The 22548-nt window shown below is 40.2% G+C and overlaps 1 protein-coding gene across 1 annotated transcript; it reads right to left on the reverse strand.

The window, feature by feature from the left end:
- Nucleotides 1-1777: 1777 nt before the first annotated feature.
- On the reverse strand, nucleotides 1778-4051 carry LOC147998037 (Y-linked testis-specific protein 1-like). The gene is made up of 3 exons (XM_087601346.1): nucleotides 3844-4051; nucleotides 1938-2810; nucleotides 1778-1858 (listed from the first exon to the last, which is right to left on the reverse strand). Exon 2 carries the CDS (start codon nucleotides 2731-2733, stop codon nucleotides 1939-1941), a length of 795 nt encoding a protein of 264 aa, XP_087457472.1. The 5' UTR covers nucleotides 2734-2810; nucleotides 3844-4051; the 3' UTR covers nucleotides 1778-1858; nucleotide 1938.
- Nucleotides 4052-22548: the final 18497 nt, after the last annotated feature.

A 22548-nucleotide genomic window follows, 5' to 3' on the forward strand; every position in this document is an offset into this window, starting at 1 on the left:
TGGGGTTTGGGATTTACCTCAGTTGTAGAGCGCTTGCCAAGGAAGCCCAAGGCCCTGGGTATGATCCCCAACTCTGAAAAAAATAGAACCCCCCCCCAGAAAATTTTATCCCTTATAAGTTGCATTGGTCATGGTGTCTTTTCGCAGAAATGAAACTGGTAGACAACCAGCCAGTATAAAAATTCCAAACAGCAGAATTAATCAAAGATAGAAAATATTTTCAAGTCCTACAATGAGAAACTTATTCTTGAGAGAAGAAACAGCAATGAATGAGTAGAAGGTAAGGTTTCCTAGAAAGAAACACTTGGAGTGTAGATGTGGCTCAGAGAGTCCCCATGTAGTGCACAGGAGCTTCTCAGGAGGAGAGAGCTACGTGGTCAGGAACCGCAAAGCATTTTAATGTCACGGCAAATGGCATAGGAGAGATCAGCACCTCTGCATTGGATGCACCATCAAGAGTTTTCTGAGGATAAGCTTTCATGTGAGTAAAAGATGGGAACTTCCTGGGGCTAGATAAGGTAAAAGGGCCCAGAGGTCTGTAGGAAGCCATCCAGTCGAAGGAGAGTCAGGCAAGATAAGCCAGTGCAGGAGCCCTTTGTGGTCATCTAGGGGCATTCAGAAGAGACCTCAAAAATATTACAGGATCCAACAGAGTCTAACAGTGCTCAGGGAAGCTAAACAAAGGATCCACGTAATACCTGACATAAGCTCATGGCATCCTCATGTTCTTTTTTAAATTTCTTTTTACTGATCATACAAAATAATGGGCTTTATGGCACTTTCAGGAATCGATAGATATAAACTTAATTTGGCATTCACTATTCTTGAGTTATCCTCATCAAAATGTCCTCTGGGGAAGCCACCACCTCACATCCACCCTCTGTAGTGATAGCTTGGCTGTTCTTTAAGGAAGCAAAGAGACCAATATGGATGTGGCCCAAGTTCAAGTCATTCGAGACCCTTTCTGTTCATCCTGGGTCTCCTGCTTCACTTTTTGAGAACTCCATCTTGGAATTCCTTCGTCCCTCAGTATCCTCAACTCCCACATGTGTTCTTTAGTCTTTCTTCCACATCACCATCAATTTATTCTTTCTTACCCTCATCCTGGTCTCTTCTCTGCATGTGAAGGTTGGATTTATTTAAAAAGATGACTTTAGGGGCCTTCAGAGATAACCAATGGATTAAGAGCTCATCTGCTTTGAAAGAGGACTGGGATTTGTTCTTTGAGCTCATGTCCGATGGCTCCCAACCACCTTTAATTTCAGCTCCAGGGGACCTGACTATTCTTGTCACTGTGGTCTCCTGTATTCATTCCTTGCCCTACCCAGATAAATAAAAATAATACATCTACATATGTGAAACAGGTTTCATTAGGTTTTGTTAGTCAAACAATCCCTGATCTTCTCTGATTCTGAGTCTGCTTGGATCAGTTTATTGGGTTTCCCCTTGGGTTCCAAGACCACCTCTCTGTTACCTGCCACTCTTTCGCCAACTATCTGTTTCTCCCTCAAACTTCCCCTCAGAGAGTCTATCTATTTCTGGCCCCTCTCCACTGCTTCCTAAACATCCATCTTTTTTTTTCCCTGTGCCATCCCTGGTCCTCTAAGCCTTATCTCCAGTTTTTTCCTCTCCCTAAAGACCAGACTAGCTCAGTACTGTTTGTTTTAGTGTATGTGACATTAGACTTACTGTTCACAGCCTTGAACTTTCCGGCTTCCTCTCAATGTTCCATCCACCACAGCCAGTCTCCTCCACAAAAGTGTGCATACACAACACATCACATCACACATTTTAATTTTTAGAGCAAAAACAAATTCCACTGGAAAAGATACTGGGGATGTCAAAGGCCATTGGGTATCTGAAACACAGAAAAACAAACATTTTCACCCCAATCCTATAAATTCCCCATATATGTCCCCTCACTTTGTGAATTTCACCTTAACGGATCTTTTCCATCAGATTATAGACATAGATGTGGACGTCGCCATCAAACTTGATGAAGTACACGGAAGGCTTGGCTAGAACTTGGTAAATGACTTTGCCGATCTTTTTGGACCCGTCACTTCTGGTGAACTGCACACATTGACCTGTTAAGATGTCGCTGCCAACTTCTGACTTCACCTCTGCTGGCGAAATCTCTGGAATGATACGGAGATTACCTTCTGTGTAATCATCCAGGAGTTGATAGATATATAGGACTGGATCTTTCTCATAGGTGATGTAAAACCAGTCCTTCATGATTGGCACCTGGGCTAGGACCACCCCCCTCCAGTTGTCCTTAGAGCCATGTTTGCCCTCAAATTTATGCTCCACAGCACGGCCAACCATGGCACTTGCGAGTTGGGCGTCTTTCACTTGAGGAAACACAACTTTGTGAGTCAAGACCTTAAGCTTTAAAATCCTCTCATCACTGTGAAGTGCCAGTCCATAGACACAATCAACTCCATCATACTTGACCAGATAGAGAGAGGGATTTGTTGGCAGTTGATCTAGAACTATGGCCTTCCATTGGGTGACGGGCTCATCACCTTCCTTCCATCCGTGTGAAATTCTGCACCCCACAATGTTCCCCAGGGACTGGGGAGAAGGCCTCTTCCTCTTCCGCTTCTGGAAGGATGGTGTGCTCATCCTCCTCACAGACACCCTCTTCTTCTTGGCTGTAGACCTAGTGTGGTAGGCCACGGTACTCCTGGTCCACTGTCTTGTGGCTATTGTTCTGCGTTCAGGCTTCATACTTTCCCATGGCCTGGGTTTGAAGAGCTCACCTGCTTAAACCAGAGACAAAGCTGGTACCTCTGTCATATGAGTACCTGCAATAACAATGGGGGTGGGGTTGGGGAGGGTGCTGGACCAAGGCTCTTGTCTATGAGAACTTTGGAGCAGGTGAGGAAGGCGATGGTAAACAGGTTTGAGCATCTGAATCTAATGCTGTCATAATCAGAAGTTCATAGAAGTGCTGGGCAATGGTGGAGCACACCTTTAATTCCAGCACTCCAGAAGCAGAGGGAAGCAGACCTCTGTGAGATCAAGGCCAGGCTGGTTTACAGAATTAGTTCCAGGATAGACAAAACTACCCACAGAAAAACCCAATCTCATAAATCAAAATCTAAAGTTCAAAGGAAAATGAAAAAATGGTTCTCTACAGCTCAGAATAACATATTTAGACATATTTCTTCAGCCCGAGGCACTTTGCCTATGCTGAGGAACATCTCCTTGAATGGCTAGTTCAGTGTGGGATTAAGTATCCTTGTCCCCACTTTAAGCAAGCAGAACAGAGAAAGGATAGCAAAGGAGCCAGAAGGGTGGCCACACCCCTTCTCTACCCTCTAACTATGAGCTATTTGGCAACATCCACAAGTATCTGCCCAGAGACTAAGCACAGCAGTCCACTGGCCTTCTCTACTGTGCATCCTGACCCAGCCCCAGGTTTATTCCCCGAAGCTGTTGCATTTTCGACCGCAACAAGAGTCTTTTGTGTAGGCAACAATAGCCTTTTAGAAATAATATCTACTGGGGTTGGGATTTAACTCAGTGGTAGAGCAGTTGCGTAGCAAGCACAGGGCCCTGGGTTCCTCAGCTCCATAAAAAAAAAAAAAAAAAAAAAAAGAGAAATATTTTCTCCAAAAATACACAGGCACAGAGAGGAGCTTTGGCATTTTAGTAGAATTTTGAATTAGATATTGTTAGCAAAGAATAATAAACTCCGGAGACTGACTAGCCTAGACCATCTGCCTAGCTCTCAAACGTGGAAGACATTAGAACGTAAGGTTACTTGCTGTACGAGGGAAAACTTTTAGCTTTCTGTGCTACAAGGGTCCCAGTTATCTTCATAAACGTATTTACCAAAAGAAAATGTCCTAGTCGTCCAGATTCTGTCTTCTGAAACCGGTCAGGCACCAATAGGTTGTTGAACAGTTGTGGGGTTCAGGAGCTGAACTAGCTTTCACACCCCGCTCCAAAGATAGTGAACCCACCTAAAAAGTAGTCTAGCGCCTCCAAGTGGAAGAGATGTGCAACCTCTGCCCTTGTGCTCTGTGACATCATCCAGGCTCTGCTTACGTCATAGAACCCCTCTCAGGCCAGTTCCTTCCCTAGTTACGCTTAGAAACTTCCAGCATCTAGGTTTTAGCTTCTCATGTAGCCTCCTGGTGAACCAAAATAAAGTCCCCACCCAAATATTCTGATGACTCGAGTCACAGTCTGCCCAAGTAGCTCTTTTCATGCTTTTTATTTTTCTGAAAAACTCTTTGGTTTCTGAGTCACCAACATCCTTGGTGGTTATTTTCCCAGCTCCTATGTTTTCTTTGGTTAACTTTAAGTTATTCTCCGTATCAGAAATATTGCTAGGCTCTCTTTCCGAGGCAGCACACAGGATAGAACAACAAAATTGGCTCTATCAAAACCCACAATTAGAGGAGGGCCATTTTTATTGAAACAAAGCTGGAATTTGACAAGATTAAGTACCTTGTATTGAAGACAATGGCAATCATGAATTATGGATTCTTTGCAAAGAGCGAGGAAAAATTAGCTCCTGGACCTGCTTCCAAAGTCGGAATAAACTTATCACAAACCCAATATCGACCAGTCATATTTTAAATGTCTTTAAAATTTATCAGCACTTCTGATTACAAGGAATTTATTAGATCAAATGCAGTAAAACAGGATGAAATAGATGAGGTAATTTTGTTTTTGAAATATGGGTAGACAGAATACTGGATCCAGGTAAGTATGGAATTTACCTGTAAATTACAGGCCACTTTAATTGTTTGTGTCACATAGTTCTTCAGATCTTCAAAAGGATTCTTTTTAGAACCCTCCCCTGTCCCCACTACACTCTGACCATCCCTTCCCTCTTCCCAATAATTCCCTTCCACTTTAACATTATAATTTTTTAAATGTACTTAGAGCTTAACAACTTATGTCAGCTTTTTAAAATCTGTCCAATTTTCTAAGTGCACCGTCTTCTTTTTCTCCTTCTATCGTAGTTTTAAGCACATTTTCTTTCACACTTTGAGTTTTACTCTCTCTCTGCTCTTATGACTACTCTGCCATTATGTGACTGTTGGTCGACTATGTGGCTGACCTCAATGTGGGGTTAACTCAAATGACATGAATTCCCCCCCTCTCTCCCCTTAATCTTCCTTCTCTAGGCACCTGCAGAGAATTAAAGCATTGGGGATTTTTTTTAACCCTGGAAAGCACACACACGCACACACACACACACACACACACACACATACACAAACATACGCACATACACACAGAAACACTCATAGAAACACAAACACACACACATACATACACACACAAACACACACACATGCACACACAAACACACACACAAACATACACATATACACACTCAAACACACAAATACAGAGAGAGACAGAGACAGAGACAGAGAGAGACACGGTGAGAGACAGAGAGCCCATGAGAAAACATGTGATATCATCATTTTAAGAACATTAAACAGACAGAACTTTCAAAAAAGTGAAGAACAAGTAGGCAACAAGAAGAATAATCTCATCATAGCCATCAACTTGAGGAGGAAAATTTTCACACTCTAGGCTTCTAAGTACCAGTCTGTTACTGAGCAAAGTAGGGGCAGGAACTCAGGCAGGACTCTAGAGGCAGGAAAGGAAGCAGAGACAACTTAGAAATGCTGAGTACTGGATTGCTATCCATGACCTACTCAGCTTTCTCTCCTTCTCATACAACCCAGGGCCACCTTCATAGGGGATGACACTATGCATAGTGGGCTAGACCCTTCTACATCAACCATCAAAAAAAAATCCTTACAAATGTGCCAAAGGACGTTCTGATGGAGGCAATTCTTCAGCTGAGGCTCCTTTTTCCCAGGTTGAGTCAAACTGACAATAAAAACTAACCAGGACCCCTGCACATTCATTCTGATTGCCACACTGTGTGCAATAGACAAGCCATTGGAATAACCTTAGCTGTTGATCACTGGATGAATGGCTTAAAAAAGTTGATATACATTGATGTGATTTTCATCTATGTGTAAGAGCAAAGGGTTTTGTTCTCAGAAAAACGGATGGAACTGTAAAATACAGTATATTAAGTGAAACAAGCCAGACTCAAACAGATGATTGCAAAATTTAGATTTTAATAAGGGATATTATGTGAAATTGGGCATTTAGGAAAAGGAAGGGGAGCAGCAGGGTGTGTGTGTGTGTATGTGTGTGTGTGTGTGAGTGTGTGTGTGTTTGTGAGTGTGTGTGTGTGTGCAGGTGGAAATGGTGGTGAGTTGTGAGAAAGAAGATGGCTAATGTACAGTATAAACCTGTACTAGGAGTCACATGCAAGCCCACTGACTTGTACATTTAAAGAATATCGATATAAGAGAGCTGAGTCTAAAACAATGTTTTGATTAAATTGGGGGTTTATGCTTTAGAGATACCATAAAGTTTATTCATATTTTCCTTCCCACTGGGCTCTTGCTGTTGCGAGCTTGATACTTGTGACAGGATATGGCAATGAGCTTTGGTTTCTGTACCTCATTAATAACCCGGAATTCATGTCATTCAGTGAGGCTACCGTGGGGAAGGAGGTAGTTAGAGATCTTAAGGGTACACCACGTGGGAAGAATAATACCCACCCCCACTATAGATTTCCAAATATTCACCATCATCTCTGGTTTGAATGTGATCACCCAACATTTATTTTCTGAAGATTAATCCCCAGTGGGAATGTAGTTGTGAAGAATTGATTAGGTTAAGAGGGATGCAACCTACAAATAAAGATCCATTAATGATGCTATTGTGGAAAAAGGTTAAATTATGAAAAAGGAGTTTGGCTCCCTCTCTTTTATTCCTAGCCCCCTGGATCCCTTCTGTGGTGACAACATCCCACAAGAACTCCTTCCTCTGCCGATGGTCTCTTCATCTTGTATTTACAGGTTTCTGAATCATAATAATACAGAATCTGTGTCATTATACACTAGCCAATCAGTGCCATTCTGTTTGTCCATAGAAGCATGAACATGCCTCAGAATTGTGAGCAGCTGGGTCATATGGGAAAGCATAGCTGGCAGAGAGGACTAGGTTGTTAGTGCTGACTGAAGACAAGATGGTTTCAGGTTTAGCATGAGTGCTCTTTGTTAAAGAAACAGCACAGAGGAAGAGTGTAGATTGGAAAGTTGCAGCTTAGAATGGACTCAGACATCTACTGTTGGCCTTTCGTGGACAAGGAGCCATTAGGAAAAGGGAAAGATCACTAGGGATAGCTTCAGCCACTGCTTTTGTCTAGCAGAACCCTTTTTAGAATCCTATCTTCGAGGATGTGAAAGAAAACTGCCTGGAGTCACTTGATACATCAGTAACCATCAAGAGTGTGTACACTATTATAGAGGGACCCAGGAAAAAGCCTGATCTTGGAAGATCCTTTGCCTTCAAGAGAGGAGACTCCTCCCCACCAACACTGGGAAACCCATCTACGTCGGTAAGGGCATCCCACTAAGTCCAGATCAGTGGTCCTTAATCCTTGGATTGAGACCGCTTTGGGAGCTCAAATTGCCCTTGCACAGGAGTCACATATCATATATGCTGTATTCCAGATATTTACATTACAACTCATAACTATAGCAAAATTAAAGTTATGAAGTAGCAATGAAATAATGTTACAGTTGGTGGAGCTGTATTAAAAGGTTGTGTTAGGAAGGTTGGAAACCACTCTTCCTGACCCGTCTAAAATATGTCTGTTGGTATGAACTGGAGTTATAATCCCTTTTATTCAATCAGGCAAACCCAAAAAAAAAAACAATACACCACCAAAAGTTTATGAAGGATACACAGCCACTGTACCCACAGTGTCAGGACTACTGACATCTAGACAAGTGGTGTCAAAATGGAAATCACGTCACACCATGACAATCCCCCTAAATGAAAAGCAGAGGAGAAAAACCAGTTCCCTGGTGGTGACACCAAGAGAAAACCATTGTCAGAATTGTCAACAAGGATTTTAAAGCCAGGATTCAAGCGTCGTCAATGAGAAACCTACAAAACAGGCAGAAGGGGTTGGTGAGATGGCCTACTGCATAGGAACACTGGTTGCTCTTACAGAGGATCAGGGTTCAGAGGATCTGATAGACTCTTTGGTCAAAACACACACACACACACACACACACACACACACACCGTAGAGAAAAATTAAAAAAACAAATTAAAAAGAGAAGGAGCCAGGTATGTCCCTTTAATCCCAGTACTCAGAAGTAAGGTGATTTCTGTGAGTTCAATGCCTACCAGGTTAATAAAGTGAGTTTCAGGCCAGCCCTACCTACATAATGAAACTCAGTGTCAAAATAAAACACAAAAGAGTGTTTTATTTATTTCTGATAATGTATGCAACAGAGAAACTATTTCTACAGAGAAAGACCTTATTGTTGAGAGAATCAGTGGGCATGAAGGATACCCCAATTCTTTATGTCACTACTCCATCAAAGCCTTACCAGGAAGCAAGAATGTGTCCAGCTAAAAATGAAGCAGGGCAATTATGAGTAAAGCTGTGGACACACATCAGCCCATCAGCAACAGAGGCAGGCAGAAACCAGCTAGGATGAGATGGCTTCACCAGGCAATGTCTCTGAACTAACAGTCCCTAGTAGCACCAGGTTGTTCTTTTCCTTCAAGTACCCCTGGACTTTTCAGACACTCAGAAACCATAGAACAAAGTGTGGAAAATGCCTAAGAAAAGATGTGTTTTGGGACATATATGTTTATACAGGTTTCATGTAGCCCAGGCTGGCCTCAAACACACTATGCACCCAAGATGATTTTGAAGTCTTGATTCTTCTCCTGGTAAAGGGACTATGGGCATGTACCACCACACCACTGTAGGTGGAGACCAGAGCTGTGTGAGAGCCAAGTGAGCACTCTGTCCACTGAGCTGCATCTCCAGCCCCTAGGGATGTGTTCTGCTAATACAACAAAACTAAAATAGAAGTCTTCAATGAGAGACAACAGGAGTCTCCCAGTCTAGAAACATTAAATTACACATTCACAAGTAATACATATGTCAAGAAATAATTAAATTATGTAACAGTAAGAAAAAAAGAAGAAGATAGGAAACATACTATCAAAATATGTAAGACATAACTATGACGGTGCTAAGAGGAAACTTTATTTAAAACAATTATTCTTAGATTAGAAACAAAGACCAGCAACCTAAATTTTTATCTACACTAGAAAATAAGAAAATAATTAATTCAATGAAAAAAATAATTGATAAAATGAACCCCAAAACACTAAAAATAAGAAATTAACAAAAAAAGACAATGAAACACAATTTGTTTTCTTTTTTAAAGCATTGAATGGTATTTCATCGTCTCAATTAGACCTAGATAGAAAGTATATGGTCCATTCTCTTTGGCAATTTTAAAAACAAAAAGTAATTGTCGTGTTTTAGAGTTTATGCAGAACACTGAACCTGGTACGACAGACAAAAATTAAAAAAATATTCATCGTATAATCCCTTTTTAATGACAGTGTTTATTCTCTACCTATCTCTCCTATAATCTGTTTAATATCAGACAAGATTTCCAGGGTTGCCATATGGAGATAATGCACTGTTGAAATGGAAGCACAGCATTGTATTCCCAAAACAGAATGTGGTTTAGAACATCATTGTTTTTATCATGAGGAAACTAGCACAAGATTCAAGCCCAGTCTCCCGAGGCGTTGTCTCATCTTAGAGCCATTTCTTCAGACAGCACTTTCCATGTGTCATATTTTTCTTCAACAATCGAAACGGACTTGTTTGCTGCACTGTTTTGTTTGCCATGCTGCTTGGGAAATCCTGGACCATCAGACATGACGAAAGTTCTCCTCCACAACCCGAAACTACAGCACTGGAATTGGTGTACCGGAAATAGAAGAGACAGAAACCAAAAAAGAAAAAAAAAACTGTTGTTGTTTGGAGAAGATTCATGTAAGTAGGCCAAGCAGACCTTGGACTTTCTATGTAGCCCAGGTTGTCCTTGGACTTACTATGTAGCCCAGGCTGGATTTGAACTTGTGATCTTTGCGAGTATTGAGAATATAGGTATGCACTACCACACTCAGCTTTGTATCTGTTATTATAATTGACACAGCTGTGGCCCCTCATTTGCCAGCCTCCTTCAACATCAACAACAGCATCCACAATCACCTACTAGAATAATCCCATCCTTTAACTCATCTGTTAAGGTAAGACTTTACAGAACAAAGAGTCAGCAGGGTCCTCCTCCTTATTAGGACACATTTGTTTGTGGGATTTGAGTGATTGTTTGAGTGAGCCAGTCATACCTTAACCTGGTTCTGATATTATGACCAAGACAACAAAAATAAGAAAACAAAAGTAAAGGAGATGGGCCCAACACCGGGACTTGAACCTTAGCAGTTGAGGAGATGGCTCACAGGTCTCAGGTAAATGATGAGTAGGCTTTGTTGCTCACATAGAATCCCAGTCCAGGGAGGAAGAGTTAGGGCAGATACCCAGGGCAAGATAGCTGTCAAGTGTAGTCATATTGGAGAACTCTGGTTTTGACTGAGAAATGCTGCTTCAATGAATAAGGTAGAAGAGAAATGTATTAGTCCATACTTTATACACTGCACTTGTATGCATGTACACACACACACACACACACACACACACACAGACTCACACACAGACTCACACACACACACACACACACACACGAACAAAACAAAAAACTTTGGTCTTAAGGCATTGTCTCCACTGTAGTCGCACATAGTAGGAGGTGGCGATCTAAATAAGTGTTCCTTTCCATCCCCATAAAGACCAACATAATTATGAACCCTCAGTAACGGATGTATACAACCTGCTGAGGACAACCAGATGATTAGTTTAGTCTCCTCGCTCTCTAACATATTCTGGTGTTCTGTTTCAGGAATCCTGAGGTGGGGCTTGGCTGACTTGAGCCTTACTCCCAGTATTGCATCCAAGACAACTTTCAGCTGCCATGTACTGATCCTTGGAATTCCCTGCCAAGGTACCGTGACTTGCATTGCTCACGAGGCCATGCCATGAAGCAAGAGAAGGTGTGGATGTCTTACTCTGCCATTTATTACTTTAGAGTAATGGGAAATTAGCTCGAAATTTAAACCTCACTTCCCTCATATATAAATGAGCAGGCGAACAATTCCACTTCATCAGATCTACATTAGGAATGAGTTAAAAAAACACATCAAAACGATTAGTGCCGGGGTTGGGGATTTGGCTCAGTGGTAGAGCGTTTGCCTAGGAAGCGCAAGGCCCTGGGTTCGGTCCCCAGCTCCGAAAAAAAGAACCAAAAAAAAAATGATTAGTGCCAATGTGTTTTATGAATGATAAGCAATATTATTTATATGATTTGTAACACTGGAAATTATGGTAACTGGAACGTAACGGTTTTCATTACCTTTGCACAGATGATGCCAGGAAAGCATCTAGAATACAGAAATGCTTCCTTTTTTGCATTATTTCCAAGAAGCATTTCTTTCTGCTCCAATTATTTTTTTAAAACTTACTTTCCACTCCATCTCCCCTTAGGTGATTAGGTTAGAACCGGGTTTGGTGAGAGGGGTTATAAAACGTTGTGTTACAGAATATATTTACAAAATCGACTGTTGAGTTCAAATGGAGGCACCCTCCATGGAAAAGCCAAGCTCCTCCTGAAGATATTTATTTCTTTTCTTTTTTTATTTTCATTGATTTCTAGTCTAGTCATTGATGGCTATTCTAGGAAGAATCAACCTCGGTTGAGGAGATTCCTCCGTCAGATTGGCCATGACTACGTCTAGGTGGAATTTCCTTGACTGTTAACTGATGTTGGAGTGCCTGGTCTACTGTTGGCAGCACTGCCCTATGCAGGTGGGACTGGACTCTGTAAAAGTAGTTGAATGTGAGCTTAGAAGAAAGCCACTGAGCAATCTCTGTAGCTGTAGCTTCTGTTTCACAATCCTGTCTTGGTTTTCCTTGATGATGGGCTGGAACAGATAAAATGAAACAAAGATTTCTCTTCCCAAGTTGGCTCTGGTGAGTGTATCATCAGAGCAACAGAAAACCAAAATTAAGCAAAAATCACAGTGCCAGATGTGGGATGTCTTCCTGAAAGTTGCTGACCAGCGAGATCACAAAAGCCCTAACAACTTTACAGGCTGTTGCCATTGTTCTTTGTAGGCCTCCAGAACTTGATGGTAAGACACTATTTCTGAAGGTACTGAATCCTTTTGTTCACAGGTCACAGAAGGGTAAATGTGAAGTTGAGGTGGAATCATCCTCTATAATGGATAGCCTTCATGGTTCAAGAAAGTGCTATGTATGCTTCTAGGGGACAAAATCATCTACGACCTTAATCGGGGGTGAATCATTCAAGGTAAAATGTCAGGCAAGATGTGCCCATAATGTGTTAGTGGCATCACAGTCATGGGAGTAACCGGTGGCTTTCCAATTTGATACAAGGCATATTCAACACGAGGTTCTGTAAAGTCGTCAATAACCTATATTTAGGGTGATATAGGCCCTATGAAAGAACCTAATGCTAAATACATTGTCGAACTTCCTTCCAAATATCCATATTTGTATCTACAGATCAGCGTTGCACTCAGCTCTCATCAGAGAAGAAGCCTCTGACTACCATGGGCAGAGTCGTACAACTGGACAAAGTGTTGGGAATCAGTGGTGTTGAACTAATCATGTGGATATAGGTCAGCTAAGTCTTCTCCTCAACAGCTCAGAGAACATCATGAGAGAGTGGGTGAAAGGAATATATGAACCAGAAGATGGGGAAGTGGACAGCAAAAGGATATTTTTTAGATTGTACCTAGTCATTGAACTCTTAAACTTATTGTGGCTATGGTCATGGGCACAAGAATAGGCCACTCAACACTTCATTACAGATGGGAGAGGACATAAAGACCCTCCCCTCCTTTGGCAATCAACATTTATTGGACAGCTATACCTGCTTTTCTTCCCTAAGTTTCTTGTGGCTTCTGTATATGGATCTTTTATACAGATACATAAAAGCAAGGGAAACACCTGTATATGGAATTTAAAACAAGGAAAGAAAGAAAGAAAGAAAGAAAGAAAGAAAGAAAGAAAGAAAGAAAGAAAGAAAGAAAGAAAGAAAGAAAGCTGAACACACTCCAGGTCTGCAATGTGACCATCACACTCGAGTTGCTCTGCTTTCCCCATCATGATGGATAGTACCAACTAAAACAATGGGTCAAAATAAACACTTCCTGTCTCTTTTTTATTGGAATTTTATGTATTTAAATTTCAAATGTTATCCCCTTTCCTGGATCCCCTCTCTCCCCTTCTCTCTCCCCCTGCTTCAGTGATGATGCTTTTCTTCCCACCCACTCCCATCTCAACACCCTGGCATTCCACCACATTTGGGAAATGAGCCTTCAGAGGAACAAGGGCTTCACCTCCTATTGATGACAGACAATGCCATCCTCTGCTATATATGTGGCTGGAGCCATAGGACCCTCCATGTGTACCCTTCGGTTGGTGGATTAGTCACTGGGAGCTCTGGGAGGTGGGGGTCTGGTTGGTTGATATTGTTGCTCTTCCCATGGGGTTGCAACCCCCTTCAGCTCCTCCAGTCCATTCTTTAACTCCTCCTCCATTGGGGTCCTGTTCCTCAGTCTAATGATTAGCTGTAAGCATCCTCATCTGTATCAGTAAGGCTCTGGCGAAGCCTCTCAGGAGACATCCATATCCGACTCCTCTCAACAAGCACTCCTGTCTTCGTTAAGTTTTTGCTTTGTATTTTGTCATAGCGAAAACAAGAAGAATCGATATGCTCCCTCTTCATGTCAGGGCCATGTGAATTAGAGTCAGTGCTTCACTAAGCCCTGTAGGGTTCTCTTGGCTCCATCCACAGAGCCTGGAGAGGGCATGGACCCTCAAACAGACCTGGTGTGGCCATGGTCAGCATTGATGATCTATTCTCTTTGTGAGAAACAATACTACATAACATTGATAAATACAATCAAGGAGAGTGTCACAGGTAGCTATCATAGATTTTTTTTTGTATACTTATTCTCAGCAGCCCCCATTGATATTATGAGGATGCTCTTCCTCCCATCCACTCCCACCTCAACACCCTGGCATTCCCCCACGCTGGGGAAATGAACCTTCACAGGACGAAGGTATTCTCCTCCTATTGATGCCAGACAATGACATCCTCTGCTATATATGTGGCTGGAGCCATGGGACCCACCATGTGTCCTGTCATTATCCCTCCAATCATGAGTTATGGGCTGTCATGCTGGTAATTTCACAGCAGGCACTGCTTCCCACAAAAATATCTCCCAAGCTTGCATTTAATCCCAGGTTACTGGCATGCTGGAAATACTGTATTTTGTTTATTTGGCCCATAGCTAGACATTTTTTCTTGGACTATAATTAAGTGATCTACCTTCCTAATGCTGCCACCCTTTAACACTGTTCCTATGTTGTTACGTCTCTTGATGAAAAAATTATTCTTGTTGCTTCTTCATTATTGTAATTTCACTTCTGTAATGAATCGTAGTAGGTAATCACTTTGGAGACTGAAGTTTCTCACAGGGATCGTGACACACAAAGGTTGTGAACTGCAGATATAACAGGTTGAGGGCAAGATATATTTGAAGGACAAACTGTGGAAGACAACCACCAGCCCTGGGTCCTAAGCCCATCGCTTTATGGACCTAGCTCACCTCTGTACCTCCTTAAATATGGAGTGATGGGCGGAGCGTTTGTCACTTTGAATAAAACAAACCTTAACAGAGACACACGATGGTTCGTTGTTGCTACCATTTTGTAATTTCCTGCCCCAAAAACTCACATTTTAAACATCATCGAAAGCCAAGAAAATAGGCACAAAGACCTGTCTGTGTTTGATACGAACCACAATTCATTTTGTTCACCTGGACCTCAACTTTAGAAGACTGCAAGCATTATCCATTTGAGAAATCCACTTCCTGCTCATGTTTTGTTGAAGAAATATAAATCAAGCTAAATAGAAAAATAGAGATGGAGTGTACAGGACAGGTTGGGGGTTTAGAGATCTTAAGGAATGCTAGCACAAAGTGAGGTATGTCAACATACCTCAGCTGACTCATAAGCAAACAGGTGAGGACCATAGGAAGCCTTGGGCATGAACAGGGATGAAGGTGTCTTTCCAAGGCAGAGAGACAGAGCAGACCATCCTTCCTTGGTCTAGTTGATGTGAGGAAGCTAGATGTTCTCCACCTAAGTCAACCCACACTGAGCCAGTTCATGAAGTTCTGGACACGTCACTCTCCAGGACCTGAGTTGAAATGCAGCTGCCCCCCAACCCCCATAGGAACAAGCACTTGTTATAAGGAGAGGTGCTTGAAGACTTCATTCTTTGAAGCCATCTTCTCTGAAGGGCAGGTCTCCAATTCCTTACCAAGAAAGGCATCATGTCTTCAACCTTGTTGACTTTCCAAATCTGCCAACTCTGTGAAGACCCATCTCGAAGGTCTTGGCCAGGGCATCTGGCTTCCTGAACTGATGTCTCCAACAGGTTTCCTCAAGTCTCAGTTTAGCAGTTTTCTACGGATTACTTGTGCCTTATCTAGAGTGGAAACAGGGAATGAATTCTGGCTTAACTGAGTCCCTGGAGGTAGTAGAGGCATATAGAGAGCAGTGAAGGTATTATAAACATGAAAGTGCTAATCCATTCTTCGGGTGCGAACTTCTCTAATTATTTATACATTTTTTAAATCATTTAATGAAGTTAGTCAATATCGCAGACAGGATGAATGTCTGGCTTATGCACCAGCCTCTCTTTTCATCCTAACACCTGGCTTCTCAGGCTGTGATATCCATTGGAAGAAGAGTCATTTCAGATGTAAGTGGTTATAATGAAGGCCACACTGGAATGTGCTAGGTCCCAAAACAAATATGATCATTTACCCTATCAGAATAGAAGTGTTAGTGGGCTGAATGGCAGGCAGGATGAATAGGACCCGATGTCAGGCTGTGGTTGACTAGGAGATGGTTTTATTTCCCAACAACGAGTTTGGGCTTTTGCCTGAGGTTCTAGTAAGCACTGGAGAAATTTTATCTGGGATTTCCTTTCATGGATCCCTCAAGATGATACCCTGTGGATGTACAGAGGAGGATCTAGAGGAGGCTGCAAGGGCTGTCAGCTCAGGCAATACCGAAAGATGTTGCCTTTGCAGAAGGCACATGCTGCAGAGTGCAGGCCAGCTGAGACAGTGACTGAGGCAGTTAGAGCAGTGTCCCTCTTTGCATCAGAGCACCCCCCCCATATCCTTCTGCCATGCCAGACTTATATATTCAACAGACCGTCAAAACCCAGTCTGAGTGAAGGTAAACCATTGCACTAAGAAATGAATACTGCATAGTACAAGACACAATGGATGCTAAGATGTTTCACAAATGATGGGAAACTGAAATAATGTCAGTTAAGATGATATGCATTCCCCTCAGAGGACCTGGGTTCAGTTCCCAGCAACTATATCATATGGTCCCCAACTCTAGGTCACTGCACATGACTGTACATACATACATACATACATACATACATACATACATACATACATACTACATATATATACACGTATTACACACATACATACTATACACATACTACATACATACGACATATATATTATGCCAGTGGGTTACTCAGTAATCTACTATCCTTGGTCACTCGATTACTCATGCCCTAAGGAACCGTCAGAGGAAGTGGAACAGTCCATTTCTTCTTCTCTGTCAGTTCCCTTCTGGGATCTAGGGCCCTCTTACTGACTGAACCCTTCATATGATTTTTTAATTTCTGAAGGATTTATGTAACACGAGCATCAGATTTTTTGAATCTATTGTCTTTCTAGGGTTTTGAGCACCTGAACTTGTGCCGAGTACATCTAAGTAATCCCGGAGGTGGAATGTCGCTCGGGTCTCTGCTGTTCAAGTGCTTCCCCTCTTGGGGTTGGATGTTATAATCCGGTTGGGATACACTGAAGGCATTCTCAAGTGGCAGAGGCTGGGAACCCTCAAGGTCTTCCCCCTTTGGAGTCTGCTGTTATACTCCGCTTGGGGGACACTGAATGGGCTTCCAGTATGTGGAGGCTGAGAATCCACATATGTTACTACACATATAGTACGTAATGGGAGTGATATATAGAAATAAAAACATCACCTATGCAGCCACAATCATCTATTATCCCCATGATGAAACCAAATACTAGGAAGAGAAGATGGTACAGACACATTGCAGGATAGATCAGCATCATTCAAAATGAAGATTGAGCTGGAAAGTGCTTTGAACTAAGTATAGTTATGAGTAATGTAAATAAGCTTAATGTTTTGAGAACTAGTTTACCTGTTATGGTTGCCTTATCCCTTCCTAATTTGGGCAGACACATTTCTGCTCTGTGGAATGAGACAGTCTCCACCTCCTCTGTCCTCACATATTTCAATTTGTCACTTGTTCCACAGTACATCCATATACTTGCCGATGAATTTTTCTTCTTGGAAATTCGAAATGTTCATATTTCCTGACTTCGGAGAGAGGGTTAAAAGCAAACGGGAAGTGAGTGACATACCATAACTTTTCTGTATTATTATCAAAACGGGTTTTTTTCAGGGATGGGATACTTGAGGTGAGAAGAAAGGAAAGGTTCTGCTTTATTTGAAATATTTTCTTACCTCATTCTTTGCTCCTGTAAAGGGCCCAGCCTTATCTGTCAAGCGTGGCCATGTTCCTGTCACTACTCCACTGCGCCTCTCATGCAGTTCTTAATTCTAGATCCTGTTTGCCACTCTAGGTTTCATCTTGCACAGATTCACCTCATTTCCCTGTGATCCTGCTCTGAAACATACGCAAGTTTTTTTTTTTTGTTTCATTTTCAAATTTTTATATGTTTATGTTAATTTTTGTTTAACCAGTTTTATGGAAGCCTTAGAGGGGAATTATTCATGGATGTCTGTTTTGATTGGAATGAAAAAAAATGGAAAAAAATCTTTTTTTAAGTTTACAAGACATTTTCATTTCTAAGTATTTCTCTTATATAAACCCACCAGGCTAGTTTAACTCCTGTCTTGTAATGAATTCTTTCTTCCCATTGCTACTTGAATACTGCCTCATAGGACTTACTGCAGAACCTTAAATGCTTTCATACATGAGGAAGGAGTTGATATTTCTACACTTTTCTAACCCTTTTTTAGATGTATCTTCCTACTCTCTTGAGCTATTTGAATTAATTTGGATCACTGTACTGAATAGTATAGTACTTTAGTGCTTGGGCCTTGAAAATATCTGTTATTATTGCCTTGTCATAATTATACAGCTCAGGGTTGGGCCTAGTTTCTTTTTGGAACTTTAGTCCAATAAATTTGTGAATTTGGAATAAACCTAGACAGCAGCTATCAATTCTTTCAAATGGTATTTTAATACATGAGGGCTATAAAAACCTTTAATAAATCATGGAAAAGCAGTCTGAGTTTCCTGTTTCTGTAAAGTATTTGAAAAACATGAAAGGGAGAAATTCCATGGCCTTCTCACTTTTGTCTTCACATGGGGTGCTCAGATGTGACTTTAGTTTTGGTGCCTTTTCTGGTTAGAACATAAAGTTGTTTGTGGTAGTTTGCATTAATGGTTTTCTTCTATTAATATACTCTTTTGCTATTGTTTTTGTTTTTTGTCTTCATCATTCCAATTAGGGCCATGGTTCCCCACTTTGTATACATAAAATGTGGGTTCAGTGCAGCTATTATTGTCCTGGGGAACAACCTACAATTTTGGGAACAAATTTTCACAATTATATAGTTGACCATGGTTTAAAACTCTTCCTTGACTTAAATTTTTTGTAGCAACATAGTTGTTTACTTCTGCTTCAATTATTTGTATTGACCTCCCTACAATCCCATTATGTATCTGTGTGTAAGGGAAAAGGGATTCTTTAAATTTTCCATGGTATGTTCTTTTATTCTTCCATAAATTATTTCCCACCACCACATGAGCACAACACACTACCTGGCATTATTGCATGCTGGGATCATTGGGGAAGGGTGGTGTGAAGTTCATCACTGTTCTTTTTTTCAGAGATTCTTATTTTAATAAGTAATCCATCCTATTGAAATAGCTAGTTAACTCTTGTATTCATCTTCATATATGGCTGCTTCTGTGAATAAAATGAATTTTTCCATTGTTGAACAATAATAAAATCCCATAAAGGCATGAATATTCATAAAGAGGGAAAAGTATTCACAAAGAAAAAATGCATTTAAAATGGAGAAAATATAAGCAAAATGAGATCAAAGTTATAGTCAGAAGTTATGAAATTAAAAATTTCATTATAGAATTACAAATTTGTTAGGTCAGGTAATACTAATATATATTAAAACAAACAGGAAAACATTAAATGCAATGTATGCACAGAGAGTTAACTCAAAATGTAGTACTTAAACCAAGATTGGAATGGAGAGCTCACTCTTGCAACTGTAGAGGCAAAAATGGAAGAACTACATCTAGGTTTAACCCAGTCTTTATTGCATAGTGACAATCTATCAAAAAAGATGATGTTTCAAAAATACCACATAAATAAATCATTGATAATTTAAACAAATACAAATAATAATAAAATATAGATGAGCAGCCCTAGTCCATGGTGATCTGATAGGATGCATAGGATTACTTCAATATTCTGGTATCAATTGAGGCCTGTTATGTGAATGAGTATATGGTCAAATTTGGAGAAGTTACAATGAGGTGCATAGGAAAAGGTATATTCTCCTGATTTAGGATTAAATGTTAGCTAAATACCTGTTAAATCCATTTGGATTTTTTAAGTTATTAAAATAACGTATGTTTTTTAAACATATCTGTTTAGTTACAGTTTCCATAAATATTCCGTTGATGAGAGTGGAGAAGTGAAGTCTCCAACAATTTATTGCGTGTGGTGCAATATTTGCTTTGAGCTATAGTTATGTTTCCTTTATGAATTTAGGAGTCCTTGCTTTTGAAACATAGTTGTTCAGAATTGAAAGTTCATCTTAGTATTATGTTTTCTTTGACAGGTATGTTTCCCTTCCTAGTCATTTTTCATAACTTTTTGTTGTAAGTCAATGTTGTTCAATATTAGAAAGGCTACTCCAGTTTGTTCCTTGGGAACATTTGTTTAGAATTTTTCTCCATCCTTTTACCCTGAGATACTCTGTCTTTATCTCTAAAATGTATTTAATGTATGGAGCAAAATCTTGGATCCTCTTTACGTATTCAGTCCATTAGTTTATGTCTTTTATTTTGGGGTATTTTGTCCATTGATGATAAGAGATATTAAATGAAATGGACTGTTGCTTCTTGATATTTTTGTTGTTAGAAAAGTAATGACAGTTGTGTGGATATCATCTTTGGGTTTGTTGAAAGATTAATTCCCTACTTTTTGCTAAGGTGTAGTTTCCCTCCTTGTGTTGGAAGTTTCCATCTACTATCATTTGTTGGTTTGAAATTGTGGAAAAGATATTGTATACATTTGGCATTGTCATGGAATGTCTCGGTTTCTCCATCCATGTAATTGAAAATTTCACCATATATCCTAGCCTGAAGATCCAGAAATGAATGCACACACCTATGTTCACTTTGTCTTTGAAAAAGTTGCTAAAACCATGAAATTGAAAAAAGACAATATTATCAAGAATTATGGTTCAACTGGATGTCAGCATATAGAAGAATCAATTATCTAAACTCCTGGGGGTGGGAACAAATGATCATCTTTTTAGATGCTGATAAAAAATTTAAAAAAAATCAATATTTCTTCAAGTTAGAAGTCTTGGAAAATATTAGGAATTCAACGCCAATACTTAAACATAGTAAAAGCAATATTAAAAAAAAAAAGTTGCCAACATCAAACTTACTCGAGAGAAACTTTAGGCAATACCACAAAATTCACGAACTAGAAAAGGTTGCCTAATCTCTACTTCCTCCATCAATATAGTTCTGGAAATCTTATTCACAAAAATTAGACAAAAACACGAGGCAAACGGAAAAATTTAGAAAGCAAGAAGTTAAAATATCACGATTTTTAGATGATGTGATAGTATATTTTAGTGACCCCAAAAATTCCACCAGAGTACTCCTTCAGCTGATAAACAACTTCAACAAAGTGGCTGGATGTAAACTTAAATCAAACAAATCAGTAGCTTTCTACTTCAAGGATAAACATTTTGAGGAGAAATTAAGGAAATGACAGCCTTCAAGATAGACACAAAAAATAATAAATACATCAGGTTGACTCAAAACAAGCAAGTGAAAGTTGTGTATGACACAAACTTCAAGTCTCTGAAGAAAAATATTGAAGAAGATCTCAGAAGATGGAATAATTTCCCATGCTCATGCATGTGCAGGGTTAATATTGTAAAAATGACCATCTTGCCAAAAGCAATCAACCGATTCAAGGCAATCTCCATCAAAATTCCAACTCAATTCTTCACAGAGTAAGAAAGAGTAATTTGAAAATTCAGTTGGAATAACAAAAACCCCATGATAGAGAAAACATTCATCAACAATATGAGAAATTGTGGGGCAATCACTATCGATGACTTCAAGCTGTATTAGAGAACAATAATAATAAAAATTGAATGGGAATGGTAAAGAGAGAGTCAGGTAGATCAATGTAATATAATTGTAGGCCCAGAAATGAAGGCATACACCTATGGCTACTTGATATTTGACAATGAACCTAAACCATCCAATGGAACGATAACATTATCCACAAACGGTTCCCATTCGACTGGAGGTTAGCATGTAGAAGAATGGAAATCAATCAATTCTTATCACACTGTACAAACCTCAGGTCGAAGTGGATCACGGATCTCCACAAGAAACATAATCTTAAACTAATAGATAAAAGGTGGGGAAAATTTCTGAACTGAACAGCAAAATGTCTGCTCCAAGATCGAGAATTGACAAATGGAACTTCATAAACCTTTTGTAAGGGATAGGACACTGGAATTTGGAAAAAGGTAAAATCAATAAGTTAAGAAAAGATCTTTACCAATCTTCCAACTGATAGAGAGCTAAAATCAGTCTATACAAAGACTCAAGGAGTTAGACTCCAGAAAATCAAATAGTCCCTTTCAAAAATGGTGACTAGCACTAAACAAAGAATTCTCTACTGTGGAATATCAACATCCTTAGCCATCAGGAAAAGGCAAATCAACAAATTCTGAGGTTACACAGCACACCACTCAGAGTGGCTAAGATAAGAAATTCACAACAGATTCTGGTAAGGAGGTGGAGAAAGAGGAACTCTCATCCATTGTTGGTCAGAGTGCAAGCTGGTATAACCATTCTGGAAATCAGTCTGGAATTTTCTCACAAAGTTGGATATAGTACTACCTGAGGATACCACAATCCCATTTCTTTTATATACACCCAACAGATGCTCCAACATATAAGAAGGGCACATGATGCTACAGGTTGAGAGAAACCTTTCTTTTTTATAATAGCCAGAAGCTAAAAAGGAACCAGATGTCCCTCAACATAGTAATGAATAAATGAAATATAG

Source organism: Rattus norvegicus, chromosome Y, assembly GCF_021556685.1.
Source record: "Rattus norvegicus strain SHRSP/BbbUtx chromosome Y, alternate assembly SHRSP_T2T, whole genome shotgun sequence".
Lineage (NCBI taxonomy): Eukaryota > Metazoa > Chordata > Mammalia > Rodentia > Muridae > Rattus > Rattus norvegicus.

Bases quoted from the DNA above. Each gene is read 5' to 3' on its own strand.
- LOC147998037 (XM_087601346.1), bottom strand. From the start codon at position 2,733: ATGAAGCCTGAACGCAGAACAATAGCCACAAGACAGTGGACCAGGAGT.